Source organism: Dendronephthya gigantea, unplaced genomic scaffold (assembly GCF_004324835.1).
Source record: "Dendronephthya gigantea isolate DGI-Jeju-01 unplaced genomic scaffold, DenGig_1.0 000006F, whole genome shotgun sequence".
Taxonomy (NCBI): Eukaryota; Metazoa; Cnidaria; class Anthozoa; order Malacalcyonacea; family Nephtheidae; genus Dendronephthya; species Dendronephthya gigantea.
The window spans coordinates 1,800,529-1,824,266 of record NW_021163016.1 but is presented as its reverse complement, the minus strand read 5'-3'; the positions used below and the strand labels follow the sequence as shown (position 1 = coordinate 1,824,266).

The following is a 23,738-nucleotide window of genomic DNA, read 5'->3' as shown; positions in this document are numbered from 1 at the left end:
TTTGTCAGAACTTCAAAATTTTGTCAGAATTTCATGCTGTCGTTGGCAACGCGTCAAACGTTCCTGGTATGAAATTTGAGTAAAAAATTGCGGACAGATTTGCGGGTTGGAAACATGTTAAAGATGACAAAGTTGGTACGTTTTGATCAGTCTGGTCGAATATATATATATCATTACTACAACTCGCGAAATATGACAACCGTATTGCATGACGTTGGGACAACACGTTGCGACCGTTAACCAAGGCTTAACATTATTTTCCCTACGGATTTCCTGCATGTAGACTGCATGTAGTCTTCAAATGGAGTTGGATTTGAAATAACTATGCAACTATATTACCTAAGGCCTCACATTGTATTTGCCTATCTGTTCATTTTTTACTATCATGTTTAAAAATAATCAAAAAATAGCAAATGATTTTTCGTGAAGAATTGCGTGATCCAGGCACGAAAGATGTTGCGAGACTTATGGCTTGAGCTTTAGCCATTACCCAAACTGCGGTCATACAGTGAATAGCTATAACTATATTATTAGCTAAATACGAATGTTTAAAAACAGTGTTAAAAATATATAATATACTATATTTTACCTAATTCCAATTTCAAGTATTATCCAAGTTGATCGCATCGTTTGCTATTTAAGTCCTCCTCTCGGCTCGTGTAGTTTAAGTGCCATGGGTTTCATTTAGTACTCTAATATTTGCTGTTCAGTCATGTGACAAAAAAACGCGTAGTTATTGGTTGACAACGAGTTGACATTCAATGCAAACAGCGCGACTTTCGCCTGCCGCATCCAAAACATCAAAAATGTTTGATATGCGGGAAAAGGTCGCAGGTGGCAGAAAACTTAAAAAAATCTATCCGCACACGGTGAGCTGTCGCCTGAGCTAACATGTACGAGTAACCCCTAGCTCAGTTGATGATAGCTCTCGTGTGCTTCAGGCTTAAAGCGCGGTGAGCTTTACACGCACACACGCCACTCGTGAAAATTATGACCGATACGTGTTCTTAGTCTACAGGGCTGAAAAAATCCCCTCGGCATACATTGCCGTGATTTCTCTGTTCCTGCCCCCAACGACGACACTCAAATGTAGCAAGTGTGATCATGGCGAATAGTAAAAAAATAGAACGAGAAAAGCGCGCATATACTCTGACGAGAAAAGCGATTTGTCAGAACTTCAACATTAAATATTTTGTCACAATTTCATTTTGTCCTTGGCATACGCGTCAGACTGACGTTCCTGGTATGAAATTTGAATAAAAGATTGCGGTCAGATTTGCGGGTTGGAAACATGTTAAAGATAACAAAGTTGGTACGCTTTGATCAGTCTGGTCGAAAATAATTACTACAACTCGCGAAATTAATATGACAACCGTATTGCATGACGTTGGGACAAAACGTTGCGACCGTAAACTAAGGCTTAACATTATTTTCCCTATGGATTTTGCTATGAGTGCATGTAGTTTTAAACGAAGTTGGATTTGAAATAACTATGCAACTATATTATGTAAGGCCTCACATTCTATTTGCCTATCTAAAAAATATTAAAAAATACCAATATACCAATAACTTTCCCATACTGCGGTCATACAGTAAATAGCTATAACTATATTATTGGCTAAATACGAATGTTTGAAAAGTGTTAAAAATATATATAATATTACTATATTTTACCTAATTCCTATTTCAAGTATTATCCAAGTTGAAGGCATCGTTTGCTATTTGATTCCTCTTCTCGGCTCGTGTATTTTAGTCTATGCTGTAATTCGATGCGATAAATACTTGAAGTCAAGTGCCACCACAGTTAACGGGGGTGGGATGGTTAGGATAGCCGGCAAACTTCAAAGGACGAGAAATTTGGGAACAACTTTTATTTTTGTCACGTGATCAATAAGCGGTATCGGTTTTGTTCCTGGTATGAAATTTGAATAAAAGATTGCGGACAGATTTGCAGGTTGGAAACATGTTAAAGATGACAAAGTTGGTACGTTTTGATCAGTCTGGTCGAAAATAATTACTACAACTCGCGAAATATGACAACCGTATTGCATGACGTTGGGACAAAACGTTGCGATCGTTAATCAAGGCTTTACATTATTTTCCCTATGGATTTTGCTATGACTGCATGTAGTCTTCTATAACTACTTTTAACAATAATAAGGATGAACCAGTGGGGCGAACCTATCCGTGCAGACCTCGTGCAATAATAAATATTATCGGTCAGATGCATGTTATCTTCTCTAAGCGTACATGAAGCACGCAATTTTTTAATGCGTCAGATTAAAAAATTCAGGCAAATTAAAAAATTTGATTAAAGGCAAAACTTGAAGGTTAAAACTTTCTCGCAGTGCAGAAAACGAATCTGAGATGATGACGTTACAGGACTTCGCGACACAGGACACACAGTGTTTCCTGCATTATGTGTATATTTTACAGCCTTTCCAAATTTATAACCATGAGCTAAGCACCCTGAATATTTAGAGGATGACTGACTTGCTGGGTTTTTAATATGAACCAAATTGAATATAAACAAAAGGCTTCAGGTTTGATTCCGGAAACACATGTTGTAGAACGCTGGGCATGTGTAAACACCTGATTTAAGAAACGACAATTCGCGGTCGGTAATTTGTAAAGCACTCACTCTCTTCTGCAAGTCATCAACACCTTTATAGACCAGCAACATATACTTTGTATATATGCCTAGTCGATTCGTCTGAAACATTGAAACGTGTAACTGTTTTTAGTGGGACTGAGTCATCAAACTAAAAGGTATATAAAAAAAAACGACCAAGACGGTTGTCTTTTGCAAGTGAGTTAGGTCAAACTACAGCAAAGTACTTTATAATCCTGAAGAACCTTAAGCTTCGTCTACAAGCGAAAGTCTCTTCTTGAAACGAGCAAAATCTCGTTCTGTGTACTTGAAGACGCGCTTCAAGCCATTGTGCAATAAGCTAAAAGGTCAAGTCAAGTAATATGTTAACATAAAAATATAGTTCATTTGTTGATGTTTTGGAAGTCTGCAGTTCAATATGAATCAACCAAAAGAGTCTCAAGCATGCAGATATCATGATAGATATGCATTATTATAACCGTAGCAAAATTGATACGGTTTTCAACACTTTTTAAGAACCTCTTATTAGTGATTCCGAGAAAGGGAATCGAATAAAAAGATTGTGCTTGGTAGAAATTCGAGAGACTTGACCTAATATAAAATTCAGTGCATCTATGTTCAGTGAGAATGAAACAGGATGTGAGATCTTATGAATCGCCCAATGAAATATCGGGTATTTAATAAGTGTTTGTAATAGAAAGAGGTTTCTGGGTAAAATAGGAGTATACGTTTTCACATGCTAATCTTAGTAATCTTAGTAGCACTCATGCATGTAGTTGGCGTCGGGTTCACGACGTTTTATATTTTTTACTTGCACAATATGTCTGGACAAGGAACGAAAGACGTTCGTTGAATTAAGACTAAAGCAGTATGGCTACTGCACCAGATCCTGCTCCTGTGACGCAAATGGAAACTCTTTTAGAGTGTTCTGTTTGTATGGAGACATTGACTCAACCACGGACATTGTCATGCTATCATTCATTTTGTAAACACTGCTTGGAGAATTATGTTGCCGCTCAGCGCGAGAAGGCAGTTGAAGCTAAAGCGAAAGTACCAGAAATCTTCGAATGTCCATTATGCCGCACGGAGTTTTCAGTCAAAGAAGGGGAAAATATTGCCGAGAAAATGCCAGCAAACCACTTTATTAACAACCTGTTGGAATTGCTCAGCATACAGCAACAAGCCCATCATGTAAAATGCCAGTCGTGTAAATCGAACGCTCCTGCAGCCAGCAGATGCATATCGTGTGAGAAATTTCTGTGTGGAAAGTGTCTGGAAACCCACAACAACTGGACAGACTTTGAGGATCATGTCGTGTTTACGTTGGAAGAATTAGCGAAGCCAGAAAATCGAGCGAAGGTAAAGGGCAAACCTCGTTGTGAGAAACACGACAAAATACTCAAATTCTACTGCGAAACATGCAAAGTCCTTGTTTGTCGATACTGCATGGATCTTAATCACACTCGGCCTGAACATACGTGGTTCCCTTTGACAGACGTTGTTGTACAGCACAAGGAAGCTTTGAACGCATCTTCCGGTATATTTGAGAAGCAAAAAAACGATGCAGCTGAGAGTAATCGTAAGATTGAAGAGGCAATGGAGACCCTGAAGAACAACGCAACAAAAGCAAGAGACGCCATTAAGCAGCAACAACAGAATATTCTGAATGCGTTTACCAAGAAACTCGAGAAAGAAACGACAGCCTTGCTTGACCAAGTTGAGATGAAATACAGAGAAGCCAATGAGCCCTTGTTGAAACAACAGGCTAACGTGAAAGCTTATTTCCAAAAGGCAAAAAGCTCGTTGGATTTTACCAGCAATATTCTCTCCAGTGGAAGCGACGAGGTACTCCTTGCTCTTAAACACGAGATTGAGGAAAAAGCTGGGAGCATTGAGAATGAACGGCCAGAAAATATGGAGCCAGTCCACGACGGCCTTTTTGAATATCATCCAAAACCAACCAAAGACATCATGGAGAATTTGAAGTTAAACGACTTAGGAAAACTTGGTAGGTGTAAATATTAGAGTTTCATGATTATTATATTACTATAATTACAGAGCTGCGATTATTTTTAGGTACACAAGGAGAGTTTCGCTTTTAACCCTGTATTTTTGAAATTCAAATGATATCAGCATTGAAAGCAAGTATTTCATTTACTGTGAAAGGCGCAACAAGTCGATGCTGATCTCAATTCAGCAAATGTAAACTTCACAAATATTCATTCAAGACTTTTTTTATTTTGAAACAGATTTTCGCTCTTCCTTTATATAGTTTCTGGTGCTTTAAAGAAAACAAGAGGTTAATCTCCATAATTCTTGTCTTGAGAACTGATATTTTAGTTTTTCTCAATCTCTTTGAAACGCCTTGGCGTAACATACTAATATTATATCTTTGGATTTATACCGTATGAGTATGACAAATAATTTAAGTTCCAAAATATCTACGTAGGCAAACCAGCCAGTGGGATTTCTTGTAGGAATCCAGCTCCTGAACCCCCATGTATACTTTAAGCCTATGATGTATAGAGACGTATTTATTGTATTCTTAGACAATCTGACTAACTAAAAGATATAGTTTAGATTAGCTCCCAATTCAAACATCACTAATTTTTGGTTCCTTGTTCAAAATACAATGTCTATTGTTTTCAGACCGTGTACTAGATCTATTTCGAAATATTTGAAAATAACTGAACCTAATCCTATGAATACCTCTGAATCTTGTAATGGTACTACCGAAAAATATAACTAAACCTTGTTCTTAAGAAGTTTCATCAAATGAATATCATTTTAGTCAACCCTGTGCAGCAGTCCTTATCTGAGAGATCAACCATCTTCGAGGGTAACATTGAATATGCGAAGCAACTTGTAGAGTGGATGGAATATAAGAAGTTTAGTTGGCAACTTTGTTATCGAGCTTCACGTGATGGTTGGGACGCAAACAATTTTCATAGAAAGTGTGACGATGTTGGACCTACAGTGACCTTGGTGAAATGTGGAACCAACGTTTTTGGTGGTTTTACTGATCAAAGTTGGAGACAGACAACATGTGAGTACACTTTATACTTTATTTCCTCATCGTCTCATCAGAAAACGGCAATGTCGTTCAATATTTATCCATGCATTAGGCGAGAAGGCTGAACAAGTTGTGCAAATGGCGACCGGATGCAAAAATATTTGCAGGGGGGGGGGACAAAGAAAGAAGTGATAAGAAGAAATGCGGCGGGATGAAGTCCCACATAACAAATTAGGGGCACTGAGGGTCATGATAATTCTTGTCTCGAAAACGCCATGAATTTGCAACGTACTTTACAACATGAAGATTTTATCAGTGCTGAAACTAGATGCGACAACTGTGTGCGAGTGGGGTCATAAATATAGGATCTTGGTTAAATGTTCGGTTTATTATATGGACTAAATCAAAAGTGAGTGACAAAAATACACGCAAAGACGAAAAGTTAATAAGCCCAAAAAAGACCATTTAAACCAGGGTTAGCGCTAATCTGACTTTGAACAACTGACCCCTCGGTCTTCACGTGCTAGTTAATAAATAGCCTGACTATGGCGTGTTATTTAATAGATGGCTATTTTGATCTGAACAGATCGCGGTCGTACAGACCAAGGAAGGGAATTAATACGTTTAAGTGCGTATGCTATTTCAGTTAAAAAATATTTGACAGTTTCTTGTTCGCATATCACATCACGTCAGTCGCTACATTCCACTCGCGATAAACTTTCTAAGCTAAAAAACGAATTTCAATCGCTTGTTTCGCCAGGGTAGAAAAACTCGTTTAGAACTTGTTTACATTTTGAATTGGTATATTTGCTAAAATATCAAGAATTTTCAGAATATTTAACACGCTTTTAGTTCGTTATTCTTCTTAATGAATATGAGAGAGAGTTTATGTTCAGAGATATACGAAACATGTGAAATTTGAGCAATTTTAAACAAGCAGACTACTCATTTTATATATACGAGCATAACCGATGCGCGTGCAGAAGCGGCTGTCACCCCCCCCCCCTTTATGATTTTTTTGTATTTCCTTGACGGGAATAAGCAATTTTGAGAGGTTTTAACCTTAAGTTTTGAGTTCTTTCAAATGCCTGTCTCTCCAAGTTTGCTAATAAAATGTATCCTTTCAACATATATGTTACCTACATCTGAATCTTTTTAAGGACGTTTTTCTCAGGACGTTATGTGACCTACATTTTATGAAAGTATTTTATTTTTAGTGGTGGAGTTGAGGGTCATGATAATTCTTGTCTTGAAAACGTAGCATATTATACGGTTACGAAAATATATGGATTTGAAGACAAAAATCCATATCTTCTCGCAACCGTTTAACGTTCTGTTTATTATATAAAACACTACATTCACGATTGCAAAAGTATACGCGAAAGACTATTATAAAAGCGAATATTTTTTAAATTGTAGCGTAAAGATAAAAGTAGAATAACTTTTACTTATCCAAAAATGTCTTTTAAGTGTTTTCGTTTGTAGAATGCCAGTCAAAAAGAATTGCTCAAATGTTGCTATTATCGTATGTAATATAGGAATCGTGACAATCAATCTTTTATTGTACACTAGCGGTAAAAAAGAACTGCTTAAACACAAATTCATAAAAAGAAGCAAATGTAAGAGAGGGCTTCATAGGCATTTTTGACAAGTCTCTCATTCCAAGCAATACGTCATTGTCAATGTTCACGCAAACTTATTCAATAAATAGAAATATTTCTTATTTAGTTTCAGTTTTCGGGGAGTATAAACGTTCCTACTCGTCATTCTTGTTTTCATTGAAAAATAAAGAGAATATGCGGCCATTTAAGTGTCCGATCAAGGATGGTAAAAATAACAGAGCAATCAGCTGTTCGAACATCTGGGTAGCAGCCTTTGGTGTTCGTGATCTGTTCATCAGCTCCAATGCCAACACAAACCAAAATTCATCCAGCAACCTTGGTGGCACATATCAACCTCCTCCAGGATATGAACCTGGAGTCCGTCAAACGAATGCTCTGTTGGCGGGCAGCTGCACTTTCACTCCATCAGAAATTGAAGTTTTTCACAGTTAAAACGAAGGTGAAATTAATAGAGACCTTTAAAATGACGTTGACAGCAAATTTCAAACCTTTAATGAGTGATTTGTTTTTTTTTTCATTTCTGTTATAAAAGCTTTTTACTAGTCATTGTACAAAAAAAGGTTCCAAATCCTTTTAATCCGAGGGGGTAGTGTGACTACCTTAGCTAGGAGGGGGTGCAACCCCTGCGTTTTACGGACGAACACGTGGCACTTGAAGCGCGTCTAAAGCAAGCATTAGGGTGATTTATACCGGCGAAAAAGATAAGCCGCGACCAAAATAAGTCGCGAACAGTACGCCTTTCTCTTCTCCCCTGAAGTAGGCAAACACTGAAGGTAGTTTTGGGGGCATGGCCTTTGCAAAAAATTGTAAAAATTACTATTTAAAAACATCAGAAATGGTAGCTTTCGCAAAAGGAAAATTAATAGAGAGCTTAAGAATGACGTTTACAGCAAACGCCAAGCCTTTATTCACGAATGTTTTTACACCTCCATAATAAAAGCTCTTTCAGCAATTATACTGATACATTAAAACATGGCGCAAGTCCATGTTTGCTGAATTATGTGTGTATTTTACCGCCTTTCCACATTTATAACCTCTAGCTAAGCAACTTGAATATTTAGAGATGGCTGACTTTGGTTTTCAATATGAACGAACCGCGGAATACAAACAAAACAGCAAGCTTCAGGGTTGATTTAGAGAAACACATATATTATTGTAGAACGCTGGGCATGTGTGAACACCAGACTGGACCTGATTTAAATCAACAATTCGCTGTCAATGATTTGTAAAACACTCATTCACTAACGCAAGTCATCAATATATTTGATACCAATACACCAGCAACCCATATTTTGTATATGCCTGGTCGATTCGTCTAAAACGTGCAAAGAACCTTCATATACTGCAGAAATTCTCTTCTTAAAACAAACAATATCTCGTTTAGTGTACGTGCAAGTTCACAGCACGCTCAAACCACACGCCAGCGTATCGTTCATTCGTCATATGCTTTCAAAAATGATAACAAAGAGTAAATTTCAAAATTGAGCCATGTTTGAATTTAAAACTTCAAATGATTGAGAAAATCAATGAAAGCGATTAAAAGGTTAATCGGTTGTAAGTCATGCAGTGGCATCAAACCATAGTAAAGTACGCAAAGAATGCAACCGTAAAAATTTTCACGTTTCGTGCAAAGACACTTCGTCCCCAACCCAAGTTCTCTTTGATATGAACTACTAGTATGGTTGTGTACTTGCAAAGGCATAAAAAAGACTCAAAGCACACACCAGCGCATCGTTAATTAATATCGCAGTTGTCCGTTGGCCGCTTATGTTTGCTTAAACGATTACGAGTATAAATAATGTGTTGGAATCAAGATTTGTCCAATCTTCAAACTTTATTTTCATTATAAAGGTACTCACATTGGCTTCTTTTAACGGACAGGCAAAAATGTAAAAATAACATCATTTCTGGCTCTTTGTAAACCCACGAATACACCGCTTTTTTAGCTTTTGTTTCAACTAGCCCAGTGGCAAGCCTCTTCCAACAACATCAGTGAACAAACTTCGCAAAGCCATCGATAGAACTTCTAATTTTGATGAAGTAAACGACATTAAAGTCCATACAACTGCATGGCAAGCAGTCTGTACAGTAAAGAAGGGATTAAGAAGGGAGACTGTTTTGTAATTTGCCTTATTATTTTAATTTAAATAGCTGAGCACCTTCCAGATCCAATGCCAGAATAAACACAATAGAATCAAATCGCATGCATTTTCTCCTTTGTATTGAAAGGAAAACAAAAGGCCAAAACACCAAGAGAATAAAAGCTGCAAATAACGGTTGCTAACTATTTAGCAAATCTGACACCATGATTATATGCAGTCTTGTTTCTCTGGTACACATTCAGGCAATGGACCACTTGCGCTTTAGACTAACTTTTGATCGAAATAATAAGAAGAAAATAAATCACCACAGCTGAAAAGAGCGTACTTAAATTAGTGCAAATGCAAAGTTTGGCTGCGAAATCTTGTAAAATGCGGAAAATATAGCCATGCGAAATTGGCAAATTTTGTATACTTTTGTACTACGTGCGGAAATGTGTAACTAATTTAGTTACACACTTCCGGTCGTAATACAAAAGTATACAAAAATCTACAACTTCGCATGGCTATATCTTACGTGATTTACAACAATTTGCAGCCAAACTTGGCATTTTTACTAATTTTAGTATGCTCTTTCAGAAAATGTCCTTTTTAAAGCCGAGGTAAGAAATTCGTCTAAGGCGCAAATCGTCCATTCGGGGGAAGAAATTTGCGTGATGCTAGTATATTGAGATCAACGGTCAAGAAAGCGAGTTCTCCTCAACTGTTCCTGGCTTGAATTTGAAGTGTGTATATTTCGACTGCGTTTAAAAAATAGAATTCATAAACTGTTGCGCCATTAAAAACATCAGAAGATGACAAAAATCAGGCATGATTGCTAATTTATATCACAAAGCATGGGTAAATTGCCGTTTTTACGTTAGTTAGTTTTACGTTAGTAAGTTATTGTTTGCGAGAGTCTTAATGTGATTTTAAACGACGAGTTTTCGGTTATGCGAAAAGAAATACATTTGAAAATGCACACGTGTGGACAGGGTCTTACAAAAACTGATTAGTGAGGTGTATAACGTGTTTATAAATTGCAAAATGTAATACAACTAAGAATGCATGATTGCACAGTTTTCCAGAAATGTCAGTTGCATGATAATTTAAGCAGGGGCGTGTGGGACAATAACATATCACGTGTAATATGTTTCAAACTATCATCTTGAACAGAATACTTAATTATTATCTAAAGTTGGAATAGCTCATGATCCAACAATATTTCATTCCAATTGAAAGGTATTCGATTTTGGTTCTTCGCCATTCTTGTTGTTAAAGAAATTAAAATTTTCCTCATTTTATTCCAAACACCAATCCTCAACAAGTTAACTTGTCAACAAGTCAATTGTAAATATTTCCACCTTCCCTGCTCATTTTTTCTCTACAGATTCTTTTTACCCAAGTTTACTGGATTCAATATTCGCTATTATTTCTCTATCATATGCACAATAACTACTTTGAGCAATAATAAGGGTGAACCAGTGGGGTGAACCCATCCGTGCAGACCTCGTGCAGTAATAGATATTATTGGTCAGATGCATGTTATCTTCTCTAAGCGTACATGAAGCACGCACTTTTTGACTGGGGTCAGATAAAAAATTCAGGCGAATTAAAAAAATGTAATTAAAGGCAAAACTTGAAGGTTAAAACTTTCTCGTAGTGTAGAAAACGAATCTGAGATGATGACGTTACAGAACTTCGCGACACAGGACACACAGTGTTTTCTGCATTATGTGTATATTTTACAGCCATTCCAAATTTATAACCATGAGTTAAGCACCCTGAATATTTAGAGGATGACTGACTTGCTGGTTTTTTTTTCAATATGAACCAAATTGAATATAAACAAAAGGCTTCAGGTTTGATTCAGGAAACACATGTTGTAGAACGCTGGAAATACATGTAAATACCTGATTTCATGCAGAAACGACAATTCGCGGTCGGTAATTTGTAAAGCACTCACTCTGTTTTGCAAGTCATCAGTACTTAACACCTTTATATGATAGACTAGCAACATATACTTTGTTTATGCCTGGTCGATTCGTCTGAAACGTTCAAACGTGTAACTGTTTTTAGTGGGACTGAGTCATCAAACTAAAAGGTATATAAAGAAAACGACTAAGACGGTTGTCTTTTGCAAGTGAGTTAGGTCAAACTACAGCAAAGTACTCTACAACACTGAAGAACCTTAAGCTTCCTCTACAAGCAAAAGTCTCTTCTTGGAACGAGCAAAATCTCGTTCTGTGTACTCGAAGACGCGCTTCAAGCCATTGTGCAATAAGGAAAAAGGTCAAGTCATTTGTTGATGTTCTAGAAGTCTGCAGCTCAATATGAATCAACCAAAAGAGTCTCAAGCATGCAGATATCATGATAGCTATAAATATGCATTATTATAAGTTATAACCGTAGCAAAATTGATACAAGAAGAACCTCTTATTAGTGATTCCGAGAAAACGAATCGAATAAAAAGATTGTGCTTGGCAGAAATTCGAGAAACTTGACCTAATATAAAATTCCGTGCATTTATGTTCAGTGAAAACAGGATGTGAGATCTTATAAATCAGCCAATGAAATATCGGGTATTTGGTAACATATGAGTATGCGTTTCCACATGATAATCTTAGTACCACTCTTGCATGTAGTTAGCGTCGAGTTCACGACGTGCAATATACCGACAAGGAACGAAACACGTTTGTCGAATTAAGACCAAATCAGTATGGCTACTGCATCAGATCTTGCTTCCGTGAAGCAAATGGAAACTTTGTTACAGTGTTCTGTTTGTATGGAGACATTGACTCAACCACGGACATTGTCATGCTACCATTCGTTTTGTAAACACTGCTTGGAGAATTATGTTGCCGCTCAGCGCGAGAAGGCCGTTGAAGCTAAAGCGAAAGTACCAGAAATCTTTGAATGTCCATTATGCCGCACGGAGTTTTCAGTCAAAGAAGGGGAAAATATTGGCGAGAAAATGCCAGCAAACCACTTTATTAACAACCTGTTGGAATTGCTCAGCATACAGCAACAAGCCCATCATGTAAAATGCCAGTCGTGTAAGTCGAACGCTTCTGCAGCCAGCAGATGCATATCGTGTGAGAAATTTCTGTGTGGAAAGTGTCTGGAAACCCACAACAACTGGACAGACTTTGAGAATCATGTCGTGTTTACGTTGGAAGAATTAGCGAAGCCAGAAAATCGAGCGAAGGTAAAGGGCAAATCTCGTTGTGAGAAACACGACAAAATACTCAAATTCTACTGCGAAACATGCAAAGTCCTTGTTTGTCGATACTGCATGGAACTTAATCACACTCGGCCTGAACATACGTGGTTCCCTTTGACAGACGTTGTTGTACAGCACAAGGAAGCTTTGAAAGCATTTTCCGGTATATTCGAGAAGCAAAAAAATGATGCAGCCGAGAGTAATCGTAAGATTGCAGACGCAATGGCGACCCTGAAGAACAACGCAACAAAAGCAAGTGACGCCATCAAGCAGCAACAACAGAATATTCTGAATGCGTTTACCAAGAAACTCGAGAAAGAAACAACAGCCTTGCTTGACCAAGTTGAGATGAAATACAGAGTAGCTAACGAGCCCCTGTTGAAACAACAAGCTAACGTGAAAGCTTATTTCCAAAAGGCGAAAAGCTCGTTGTATTTTACCAGGAGTATTCTCTCCAGTGGAAGCGACGAGGTACTCCTTGCTCTCAAACACGAGATTGAGGAAAAAGCTGGGAGCATTGAGAATGAACGACCAGAAAATATGGACCCAATCCACGATGGCCTTCTTGAATATCATCCAAAGCTAACCGAAAACATCATGGAGAATTTGAAATTAAACGACTTAGGAATAATTGGTAGGTGTAAATATTAAAGTTTATGATTATTATATTACTATAATTACAGCGCTGCGATTATTTTTAGGTACAAAAGAAGAGTTTCGCTTTTAACCGTGTATATTTGAAATTCAAATGATATCAGCATTGAAAGAAAGTATTTTATTTACTGTGCGCAACAAGTCGATGCTGATCTCAATCCAACAAATATAAACTTCACAAATATTCATTCAAGCCTTTTTTATTTTGAAACAGATTTTCGTTCTTCCGTTTTATATTTTCTAGTGCTTTAAAGAAAACAAGAGGTTAATCTCCATAATTATTGTCTTGAGAACTGATGTTTTATTTTTTCTTAATCTCTTTGAAACGCCTGGGCGTAACATACCAATGTTATATCTTTGGATTTATACCGTATGAGTATGACAAAAAATTTAAGTTCCAAAATATCTACGTAGGCAGACCAGCTAGTGAGATTTCTCGTAGGAATCCAGCTCCTGAACCCCCATGTATTTAAGCCTATGATGTAGAGACGTATTTATTGTATTCGTAGACAATCTGAATAACTAAAGGATATAGTTTAGATTAGCTCCCAATTCAAATATCACTAATTTTTGGTTCCTTGTTTAAAATACAATGTCTATTGTTTTCAGACCATGTACTAAATCTATTTCGAAATAGTTGAAAATAACTGAACCAAATCCTATGAATACAACTGAATCCCGTGTACTGGTACTACCGAAAAATATAACCAAACCTTGTTCTTAAGAAGTGTTATCAAATGAATATCATTTCAGCCAACCCTGTGCAGCAGTCCTTATGTGAGAGATCAACCATCTTGGAGGGTAACATTAAATATGCAAAGCAACTTGTAGAGTGGATGGAAGATACGAAGTTTGGTTGGCAACTTTGTTATCGAGCTTCACGCGATGGTTGGAACGCAAACGTTTTTCATAGAAAGTGTGACGATGTTGCACCTACGTTGACCTTGGTGAAATGTGGAACCAACATCTTTGGTGGTTTTAGTGATCAAAGTTGGAGACAGACATCAGTTCACTGTGAGTACATTTTATACTTTATTTCCTCATTGTCTCATCAGAAAACGGCAATGTCGTTCAATATTTATCCATGCATTAGGCGGGGAGGCTGAAGAAGTTGCGCAAATGGCGACCGGATGCAAAAATATTTGCAGGGGGGGAACAAAGGCAGAAATGAAAAGAAGAAATGCGGCGGGATGAAGTCCCTCATAACAAATTAGGGATCACTGAGGGTCATGATAATTCTTGTCTCGAAAACGCCATGAATTTGCAACGTACTTTACAACATGAGGATTTTATCAGTGCTGAAACTAGATGCGATAATTGTGTGCGAGGGGGGATGGGGGTCTTAAATATTATTATTATTATTATTATTATTATTATACATAAAACATACTCCCAATAGGGCTTTTCAGTATGTACTAACAAGGCTAAAAATAGGTATATTTCTATCTACAATTACGTTATTGACTATGCTATGTTTATAAAATATGTTTACAATTAAGAGAAATCCTAGTTATATAGTTATACTAAGATCTTAATACTTTAACTAAGATAGGTTTCCGTTAACGTTATTTGTTAACATATTTTTCTTTAAGTGCTTCTTAAATGTTTTAAAAGGTAGTTTTTTAAAATCTTTATCTAAAATGTTCCAGATTTTTATTGCTCTATAGCAAAAACTTCTTTGACCTGATGTTGTTTTGCATGGGGGAATGTCAAGGTCGTCTTTATTCCGGGTGTTCTTGTTGTGAACTGCATTTCGTTTTAAAAACTGGTCACATAAGTACGGCGGTGCAAGTTCGTTCATGCATTTATAAGCCATTAGTGTATCTCTGTACTGTAAATGTTCCTTGACTGGGAGCCAACCGATCGCCTGTAGTACTGGTGTTATGTGGTCGTATTTCCTTGTATTTGTTATGATCCTACAAGCAAAATTTTGTACTTTTTCGAGTTTTTTTATGTTTGTTGCCGATGTATTCGACCACACCGTAGAGCAGTAATACAATCTGCTCATCACTAGGGCATTGACAATCGTGTGGAGGGTTTCGCTATCGAAGCTGTCCTTTACTCTATTTATTTGGTACAGTTTTGCCATTGAAGATGATATGACGTGTCGTATATGATGATCATAACTTAAATAACTGTCCATGAATAGCCCTAGGTCTTTGGCGTAAGAGGAAGGTGTGATCTCTTTTCCTAGGAACGAGATAACCAGTCCTTCAGTAAGGTTTCCGATTAACTGTCGAGTGCCTATTAGCATTAATTTTGTCTTTTCAGGGTTAATTAACAGCTTATTTGCGAAACACCATGTTGCAATCCTCTTAAGATCCTCTTCTATGTTACTTTTTGCATCGATTATATTCGTGATTGGAAAGGACATGAATATTTTCGAATCATCCACAAATGATTCTAACTTAGCTGTTTTTGGTGCTGTTGGAAGGTCGTTTATATAGATGCAAAATAACAGAGGTGACAATATTGCCCCTTGTGGGACGCCATGAGTGATTGAAAGAGTTTCTGATACTGAGAGCCAATGCGTACGTATTGCTTTCTGTCTGAAAGGTAGCTTCTAAACCAATTTAGAGCCTTACGAGATACTCCAATATTGCTTAGTTTTTGAAGCAATATTGTGTGGTCGATGCTATCGAAGGCTTTGGACAGATCTAACAGAATAAGGGCAGATAGCTCTTTGTTATCCATTGCGTTCAGGAAAAAATCGTTTACTAATATATTGAGGGTTTCCGTTGAATGGTACTTTCTGTTTCCACTCTGGTGTGCCGTAAGGTGGCCGGTCCGGTTTAAAAAACTCGTGAATTGATTTAAGGCCGCTTTCTCACATACCTTCGAGATTACATTGAGCATTGAGAGGGGACGGTTGTTGGAGGCTATTTCGTGATCCCCTTCTTTTAATATTGGTATGATTTCTGCTATTTTCCAGGCTTCTGGAAACGTATTAGTTGTAAATGAACTGTTGATGATATCCGTCAGGGGGCCTAAGATTACTTGGAGGCAGTCTTTAATAGTTCTCATACTGATTTTGTCGGGACCTGGTGATTTATTTGATGGCATAGATGTTAGTATGCGTTCAATTTCCGCACAGGTAACAGGTATGAAGTGGAATGACTCTTCGATCGGACATTGTAGGTTCTTGATTTCACAGGCAGACATGGAAGATATATTGATGTTATTATCTAAGGCCAGTTGCGTAGCTGTTTCGGCGGCTGTTATCCCTACTGACTGGAAAAAACTGTTAAAATCGTTGGCAACCTCTTCCTGGTTTTTGCTGTATATTGGGGTTGTTTTGTCTCTAGACGGAATGCGGCTATGAATTACTTTCCAAAGTGACCCAGGTTTGTCTTTATGTGTATTAACTTCAGTGCGGACGTAGTCTTTCTCTGCGACTTTTAAGGTGGATTTGATTGATTTTTGGACTGTTTTAAAGTTCTTCCAGTCCTCCATTTCTCGTGTCTGTTTGTATCGACGATGTAGCTGGTCTCTGTAGATCATTTGTTTTTTGATGTCAGCAGTAACAAATGGACAGGATCGACGTCGAATCTTGACCTCTTTAATTGGAGCATGGACAGCCAAAGTAGTAGAGAGGACATCATTAAGTTTTCTGAGTTTTGAATTGACATTGGAATCGAAAAAGATAGAAATGAGTTCTTGTGATCTTGTACCAAGATGGGTAATGAACTTTGAACTATCATAGCTTTTATAGCTTCGCGTCAGGATGCTCTGTACTGATGGCTTAGGAAGTTTCATGTTTAACGCGGTGTATACTGGTAGGTGGTCGCTTATGAGTGTGTCCATAACACCACTTTGATGGACAAGGTTGGGTGATGAAGTTATGATTACGTCGATTAGTGATTCACAAGTGTTTGTGATCCTGGTTGGTGAAGTGATCAATTGCTTTAAGTTCATCTCGTACATGAAGTTTTCCAATGCTGTGGTCTCAGCGGTGACCTTCATGGTGTTGCAATTGAGGTCTCCCAAAATAAATATGGGTTTGTCCTGCATGGCGGCTTGCATATAACTTGCTTTTAGGTTGTTTTCTAGGCAGGACGGCGGGCAGTCTGGTGGTCTATATGATACACAGAGCAGGATAGATCTTAACTTTTTAGTCTGAAGTTTGAGCCAAAGCTGCTGGAAGTAATCGGTGGAAACTGATGATATTTCCTTCAGTACGGTGACCTTAATATCACTCCGAATGTACGCAGCTACCCCTCCTCCTCTTTTGTGGAGGCGGTCTTGGCGATAAATTTTATAGCCCTCCAAGTTGATCTCGGCATTTGGTATGGTTGTGTTTAACCAAGTCTCTGATAATGTTATTGCCTCAATCCTTGTCTTTGAAACAAATTCGGCGAATTGGATCCAATGGGAGGTATTTCGTAGAGACCTTATATTTAAGTGTACCAGACGGAAATGGGGGGACTTTGAAATGTTATAATTTTGCGGAGTGTCCCGTTCTATACTAAGGTCTTTCAGGGTCGAGTGTTCATTCCAAGACCTGCCTTCAGTGGTAGGAATGTCGATCATATTGGGATTTCGTAAAAGCTTGTTTTGCTTGGTATTTCGTTTGTTAATTAATTTAACATTGTGATTCGTAATCCTCACAGGTATCGGATAGACTTTATCAGGATTTCGTGAGGGATCGACGTGGCATGCATCGTTATCTAGACCCATGTTCCATTCTGGTCTACAGTACGATTGATGGGTTGGTAGGCTTGGCGGAAGTATTGTTTGTAAATGGGTGATTGGGGACGTTGGCTCAGAGTTGACTGCTGTGGGTGGTGTACATGGAAAGGCGGGAATTGGTTCTGGCCCAATGACTGGTAGGTAAGTGGTTTGTTTAGGCAATGTGATTGGTACGATGGTAACTTCCTTAGGTGTTTTACCTGATATGGTGGTGGGCTGTTTACACGTGTCCGATATTTGGCCGGTGTATGGTTTGTCAATCTCCGGTGAAAAGGAGGCCTGTTTCTGCGATCAGATTTCCGGCGGTTAGCGCTGTTATTAGTGTTGGCTTTTGGTGGGAAAGTCCGCCGGTTGTCCTGTCTACTCGAGCCAAAGGAGGACTTTTGGGATTTTGGGTTTTTTGTAGAAATGTGGGGCCGATTGGTTTGAGTGTAGTTACTGGATACTTTGGTTTCTTTTGGATATGTGTTCTTATGTATATCTCTGTGTTTCGCTTTATATGAACGTAGCTGTTCGTTCAGATGGTAGTGGGTGTATTCTTTGCTTTGTTGTTGTCTATATGACCTGATTTGCATCTTTTGATCTTTAATCGCTCGAGTATTGCCTTTGTTTTTATATGAAAGAGGGGTGGGTTCTTTGTGCATATGGTCGTTATCATTAGCCTGTTTGACATTTGGATTTGTGGGGGCGGTAATTGCCGGATTTTCCTCGGCCTCGTTAGGCTTGCAAGTTGAGGGTATCGTATCTTCGAGTAATATGATGTTAGGAATTTGATCTTTATCCGGATTTAGCTGTCGTTCGCCTGTTCCTTTATTGACCATACGTTTGATTTCAATTAGGTCTCTTTCCATCTGTTTTATTTTTCCTGTTTCCTTTGAGAATTCTTGCATTTGCAATTCAAATTTGTTAATGTTGTGGCCAGGGAATGAACGACCTTCTTGTACGTTTGCTAAAGATTGTAGGGCATCGGTTTTTGATTGTAATATCTCGATATCGAGTCTAATACCGTCGAGATCAGTTGTGATTTGAGTACATGAACACTGATCAGAAAGTTTTTTGGGTGGCTCGCTACTTGCTCCGCTCTCGTCATTCAAGCGTGGTAGGCCAAGGCCAAGCGTTGCTTCGCCCATTAGGATGTTACAAAACTGCTTTTTGATTCTATTGGCTTCTCTGCCACTGAGTTGGAGCTTCTTCTGTTTTCTCCACCACATTATTGTCGTTTGGCCATTGCTGTAGGATTTTCGCTCGTCTCCCGGTGATTTCCAAGTACCGTTAAGATCAATATAGGATCTTGGTTAAATGTTTGGTTTATTATATGGACTAAATCAAAAGTGAGTGACAAAAATACGCGCAAACACGAAAAGTAAATAAGCCCAAAAAAGACAATTTAAACCAGGGTTAGCTTTGAACAACTAACCCCTCGGTCTTCACGTGCTAATTAATAAATAGCCTGACTATGGCGCGTTAATTAATAGATGGCTATTTTGATCTGAACAAATCGCGGTCGTAGAGACCAAGGAAGGGAATTAATACTTTCAGTGCGTATGCTATTTCAGTTAAAAAATATTTGGCAGTTTCTTGTTCGCATATCACATCACGTCGCTTCGCTACATTCCACTTGCGATAAACTTTCTTAGCTAAAAAACGAATTTCAATCGCTTGTTTCGCCAGGGTAGAAGAACTCGTTTAGAACTTGTTTTCATTTTGAATTGGTATATTTGCTAAAATATCAAGAATTTTAGTATATTTGACACGCTTTTAGTTCGCTATTCTTCTTAATGAATATAAGAGAGAGTTTATGTTCAGAGATATAGCCTACGAAACATGCGAAATTTGAGCAATTTTAAAACAAGTAGACTACTCATTTTTTATATACGAGCATAACCGATGCGCGTGCAGAAGCGACTGTCACCGCCTCCCCACTTTATGATTTTTTTTGTATTTCTTTGACGGGAATAAGCAATTTAGAGAGGTTTTAACTAAAAGTTTTGAGTTCTTTCAAATGCATGTCTCTACAAGTTTGATAAAAAATTTATCCTTTCAACATATATGTTACCTACATCTGACTCTTTATAAGGACGTTTTTCTCAAGACGTTATGTGACCTACATTTTATGAAAATATTTTATTTTTAGTGATGGAGTTTAAAAGTTCCAACTCGTCATTTCTGTTTTCATTGAAAAATAAAGAGAACATGCGGCCATTCAAGTGTCCGATCAAGGATGGTAAAAATGACACAGCAATCTGGTGTCATCCTAACTGGGGAGCAATCTTTGGTGTTTATGATCTGCTCATCGGCTCGAATGCCAACAGAAACCAAACTTCATCCAGCAACCTTGGTGACAGGTATCAACCACCCCCAGGATATGAACCTGGAGCACCTCAAACTAAAGCTCTGTTGGCGGGCAGCTGCACTTTCACCCCATCAGAAATCGAAGTTTTTCACAGTTAAAACGAAGGTGAAATTAATAGAGACCTTTATAATGACGTTTACGGCAAATTTCAAACCTTTAACGAGTGATATTAGGAAAGCGTTTGATTCAATTAATCACAATATCTTATTGCACAAAATGAAAGAACAATTTGGAGTTTCAAATATTGAATTGAAGTGGTTTGAATCTTATATTTCTGATAGGGAACAAGTATGTTTTGTCAACGGCACGATATCAACGCCAAAAAAGATAGTCTGTGGGGTTCCTCAGGGATCCATCTTAGGACCATTATTGTTTTTACTTTACATTAACGATCTCCCAGATTGTCTCGATAACACCACCCCGTGCTTATATGCTGATGATACGCAGATGTTTTCAACAGCAAAGGATTCAGCAGAACTTATCTCCAAGTTAAATAGCGATTTGAATAAAATCAGCCAGTGGCTAAAAAGTAACAAATTACTGCACCATTCAACCAAAACTAAATTTATGTACGTTGGATCAAAGCATAATCTTCTTAAGATCAATGATGATATTCCTGTAATGCTAAATAGCAAACCTATCCCCAGAGTATATTCAATCTCTTGTCTGGGCGTTACCCTTGACGAAACATTAAGTTGGGAAGAACACATTGAAACGATTTGCAAAAAAGTTGGGGCAGGTATAGGAACGTTAAAACGCGTCAAGCTCTATGTTCCTGGAAAAATGTTGCAATCGATTTATAAAGCTTTGATACGACCCTATTTCGATTATTGCTCTCCCCTTTGGGATACCTGCAACAAGACATTGAAAGATAAGCTGCAAAAATTTCAAAATCGGGCAGCTCGAATAATAGCTGGCGCTAGCAATGAAATTAGGTCTGCAGATATTCTTCGGGCACTTGACTGGGAAAATTTAGATTCCAGGCGAAATATGACCAAGGCATCATTATTATATAAAATTTTGAATGATTATACCGCACCTAATTTGAAAGAATTATTCATCAGGAGGAATCTTTTGCAAAATAATTATGACCTCAGAAACTGTCACATTGATTTGGCTCTTCCAAAACCGAGACGCGAATTTCTGAAAAAAAGTTTTAAGTACAGTGGTGCTAAACTTTGGAATAATCTTTCGCAAGAAGCTAAGGAAGCGCAATCTATTTATTCTTTCAAAAATATTGTAAAGCAAATGAATTGTTAAATAGAATTAAGATTCAATCATGTATAGATCTTAGCATACGGCCGGATCACACCAACTTAATCTATTTTCTTTCTTATATATTTCTCTTTTGTAAATAGCTATGTAGATATATTATTATCTCTTTGTAAATGTTCTATTGTGTTATGGACGCCCCTTATGGAAACCAACTTTTGTTGATAAGGCTAGCGTCATTAAATAAGGTTTTACATACATACATACAGTGATTTTTTTTTCATTTCTGTTATAACAGCTTTTTACCAGTTATTATACAAAACAAGTTTGCAAATCCTTTCAACCAGGGGAGTAGTGTGACCATCTTAACTAGGAGGGGTTGCAACACCTGCGTTTTACCGACGAACACGTGGCACTTGAAGCGCGTCTAAAGCCGGTTTTCCACTAGCGATATTATTCGCGCGAATCGACATTTTACTTTTGTTCCAGAGCTCTCAAATGCAACCATCTGGAACAAATTGCTCAAATACAAAGGAATAAAGTCGCTTCGCACGAAAAATATCGCTAGTGGAAAACCGGCATAAAGCAAGCATTAAGCCGGTTTTCCACTAGCGAAATTTTTCGCACGAATCGACATTTTACTTTTGTTTCAGAGCTCTCAACTGCAACCATCTGGAACAAATTGCTCGAATACAATGGAATAAAGTCGCTTCGCGCGAAAAATATCGCTAGTGGAAAACAGGCTTTAGGGTGATTTATACCGGCGAAAAAAATAAGCCGCGACCAAAATAAGTCGCGAACAGTATGCCTTTCTCTTCTCCCCTGAGGTAGGCAAACACTGAAGGTATAGTTTTGGGGGCATGGCCTAAATAAAAATTACTATTTGAAAACATCAGAAATGGAAGTTTTGGCAAAAGGAAAATTAATAGAGACCTTAAGAATGACGTTTACAGCAAACGTCAAGTCTTTATTTATAAATGTTTTTACACCTGCAATATAAAAGCTCTTTCAGCAATTATACTGATATATTAAAACACGGCGCAAGTCAATGTTTGCTGAATTATGTGTGTATTTTACCGCCTTTCCACATTTATAACCTCAAGCTAAGCAACTTGAATATTTAGAGATGGCTGACTTTGGTTTTTAATATGAACGAACCGCGGAATACAAACAAAACAGCAAGCTTCAGGGTTGATTTAGAGCTAGAGAAACACATATATTGTTGTAGAACACTGGGCATGTGTGAACACCGGACTGGACCTGATTTAAAATCGGCAATTCGCTGTCAGTGATTTGTAAAAAACTCACTCACTATCGCAAGTCATCAATATATTTGATACCTTAATAATTATATGATAGACCAGCAACCCATACTTTGTATATGCCTGGTCGATTCGTCTATAACGTGCATGCGAGTCAGTAATATCAAACTGCAGTGAAGTACTAGAGCAAAGAACCTTCATATACCGCAGAAATTCTCTTCTTAAAACAAAATATACCTTGTTTAGTGTACGTGCAAGTTCACAACACACTCAAATCACACGTCAGCGTATCGTTTATTCATCGCAATTGTTTTCTACGGCGAGACCGCTTATGCTTTCGAAAATGATAACAAAGAGTAAATTTCAAAATTGAGCCGTGTTTGAACTTAAAACTTCAAACGATTGAGAAAATCAATGAAAGCGATTAAAAGGTTAATCGGTTGTAAGTCATGCAGTGGCGTCAAACTATAGTAAAGTACGCAAAGAATGCAACCGTAAAAACTTTCACGTTTCGTGCAAAGACACTTCGTCTCCAAACGAAGTTCTCTTTGATATGAGCAATATCGTTGTGTACTTGCAAAGGCATAAAAAAGACTCAAAGCACACACCAGCGCATCGTTCATTAATATCGCAGTTGTCCGTTGGCCGCTTATGTTTGCTTAAACGATTACGAGTATAAATAATGTGTTGGAATCAAGATTTGTCCAATCTTCAAACTTTATTTTCATTATAAAGGTACTCACATTGGCTTCTTTCAACGGACAGGCAAAAAGGTAAGAATAACATCATTTCTGCCTCTTTGTAAACCCACGAATACACCGCTTATATCAATCTTTTGTTTCAACTAGCCCAGTGACAAGCCTCGTCCAACAGCATCAGTGAACAAACTTCGCAAAGCCATCGATGGAACTTCTAGTTTTGCTGAAGTAAACGACATTAAAGTCCATACAACTCCATGGCAAGCAGTCAGTACAGTACAGAGGGGATTAAGAAAGGAGACTGTTTTGTAATTTGCCTTATT

General features: G+C 37.8%; 2 protein-coding genes across 5 annotated transcripts; both read left to right on the top strand.

The window, feature by feature from the left end:
* Window positions 1-3,391: 3,391 nt before the first annotated feature.
* Window positions 3,392-9,648, top strand: LOC114516870 (E3 ubiquitin-protein ligase TRIM33-like). 3 transcript variants are annotated; one of them, XM_028536465.1, is made up of 5 exons: window positions 3,392-4,619; window positions 4,884-4,910; window positions 5,403-5,657; window positions 7,353-7,685; window positions 9,098-9,648. In XM_028536465.1, exons 1-4 carry the CDS (start codon window positions 3,482-3,484, stop codon window positions 7,676-7,678), a joined length of 1,746 nt encoding a protein of 581 aa, XP_028392266.1. In that variant the 5' UTR covers window positions 3,392-3,481; the 3' UTR covers window positions 7,679-7,685; window positions 9,098-9,648. The 3 variants fall into 3 exon arrangements, with proteins under 3 accessions (XP_028392266.1, XP_028392265.1, XP_028392267.1); XM_028536464.1 differs by lacking the exon at window positions 9,098-9,648 and having other exon boundaries at window positions 7,353-9,082; XM_028536466.1 differs by lacking the exons at window positions 4,884-4,910; window positions 9,098-9,648 and having other exon boundaries at window positions 7,353-9,081.
* Window positions 9,649-11,920: 2,272 nt separating this feature from the next.
* Window positions 11,921-23,733, top strand: LOC114516526 (E3 ubiquitin-protein ligase TRIM33-like). Of its 2 annotated transcripts, XM_028536043.1 has the most exons (5): window positions 11,921-13,181; window positions 13,955-14,215; window positions 20,025-20,348; window positions 23,453-23,490; window positions 23,566-23,733. In XM_028536043.1, exons 1-3 carry the CDS (start codon window positions 12,044-12,046, stop codon window positions 20,339-20,341), a joined length of 1,716 nt encoding a protein of 571 aa, XP_028391844.1. In that variant the 5' UTR covers window positions 11,921-12,043; the 3' UTR covers window positions 20,342-20,348; window positions 23,453-23,490; window positions 23,566-23,733. The 2 variants fall into 2 exon arrangements, with proteins under 2 accessions (XP_028391844.1, XP_028391845.1); XM_028536044.1 differs by lacking the exons at window positions 20,025-20,348; window positions 23,453-23,490; window positions 23,566-23,733 and adding an exon at window positions 14,295-14,511 and having other exon boundaries at window positions 11,922-13,181.
* The last annotated feature ends 5 nt before the right edge of the window (window positions 23,734-23,738 follow it).

Coding starts and splice junctions, on each gene's coding strand:
- LOC114516526 (XM_028536043.1), top strand. CDS start 12,044: ATGGCTACTGCATCAGATCTTGCTTCCGTGAAGCAAATGGAAACTTTG. Junction 13,182..13,954: donor AAACGACTTAGGAATAATTG/GTAGGTGTAAAT, acceptor ATATCATTTCAG/CCAACCCTGTGCAGCAGTCC. Junction 14,216..20,024: donor GAGACAGACATCAGTTCACT/GTGAGTACATTT, acceptor TTTTATTTTTAG/TGATGGAGTTTAAAAGTTCC.
- LOC114516870 (XM_028536465.1), top strand. CDS start 3,482: ATGGCTACTGCACCAGATCCTGCTCCTGTGACGCAAATGGAAACTCTT. Junction 4,620..4,883: donor AAACGACTTAGGAAAACTTG/GTAGGTGTAAAT, acceptor TCCTTTATATAG/TTTCTGGTGCTTTAAAGAAA. Junction 4,911..5,402: donor TGCTTTAAAGAAAACAAGAG/GTTAATCTCCAT, acceptor ATATCATTTTAG/TCAACCCTGTGCAGCAGTCC.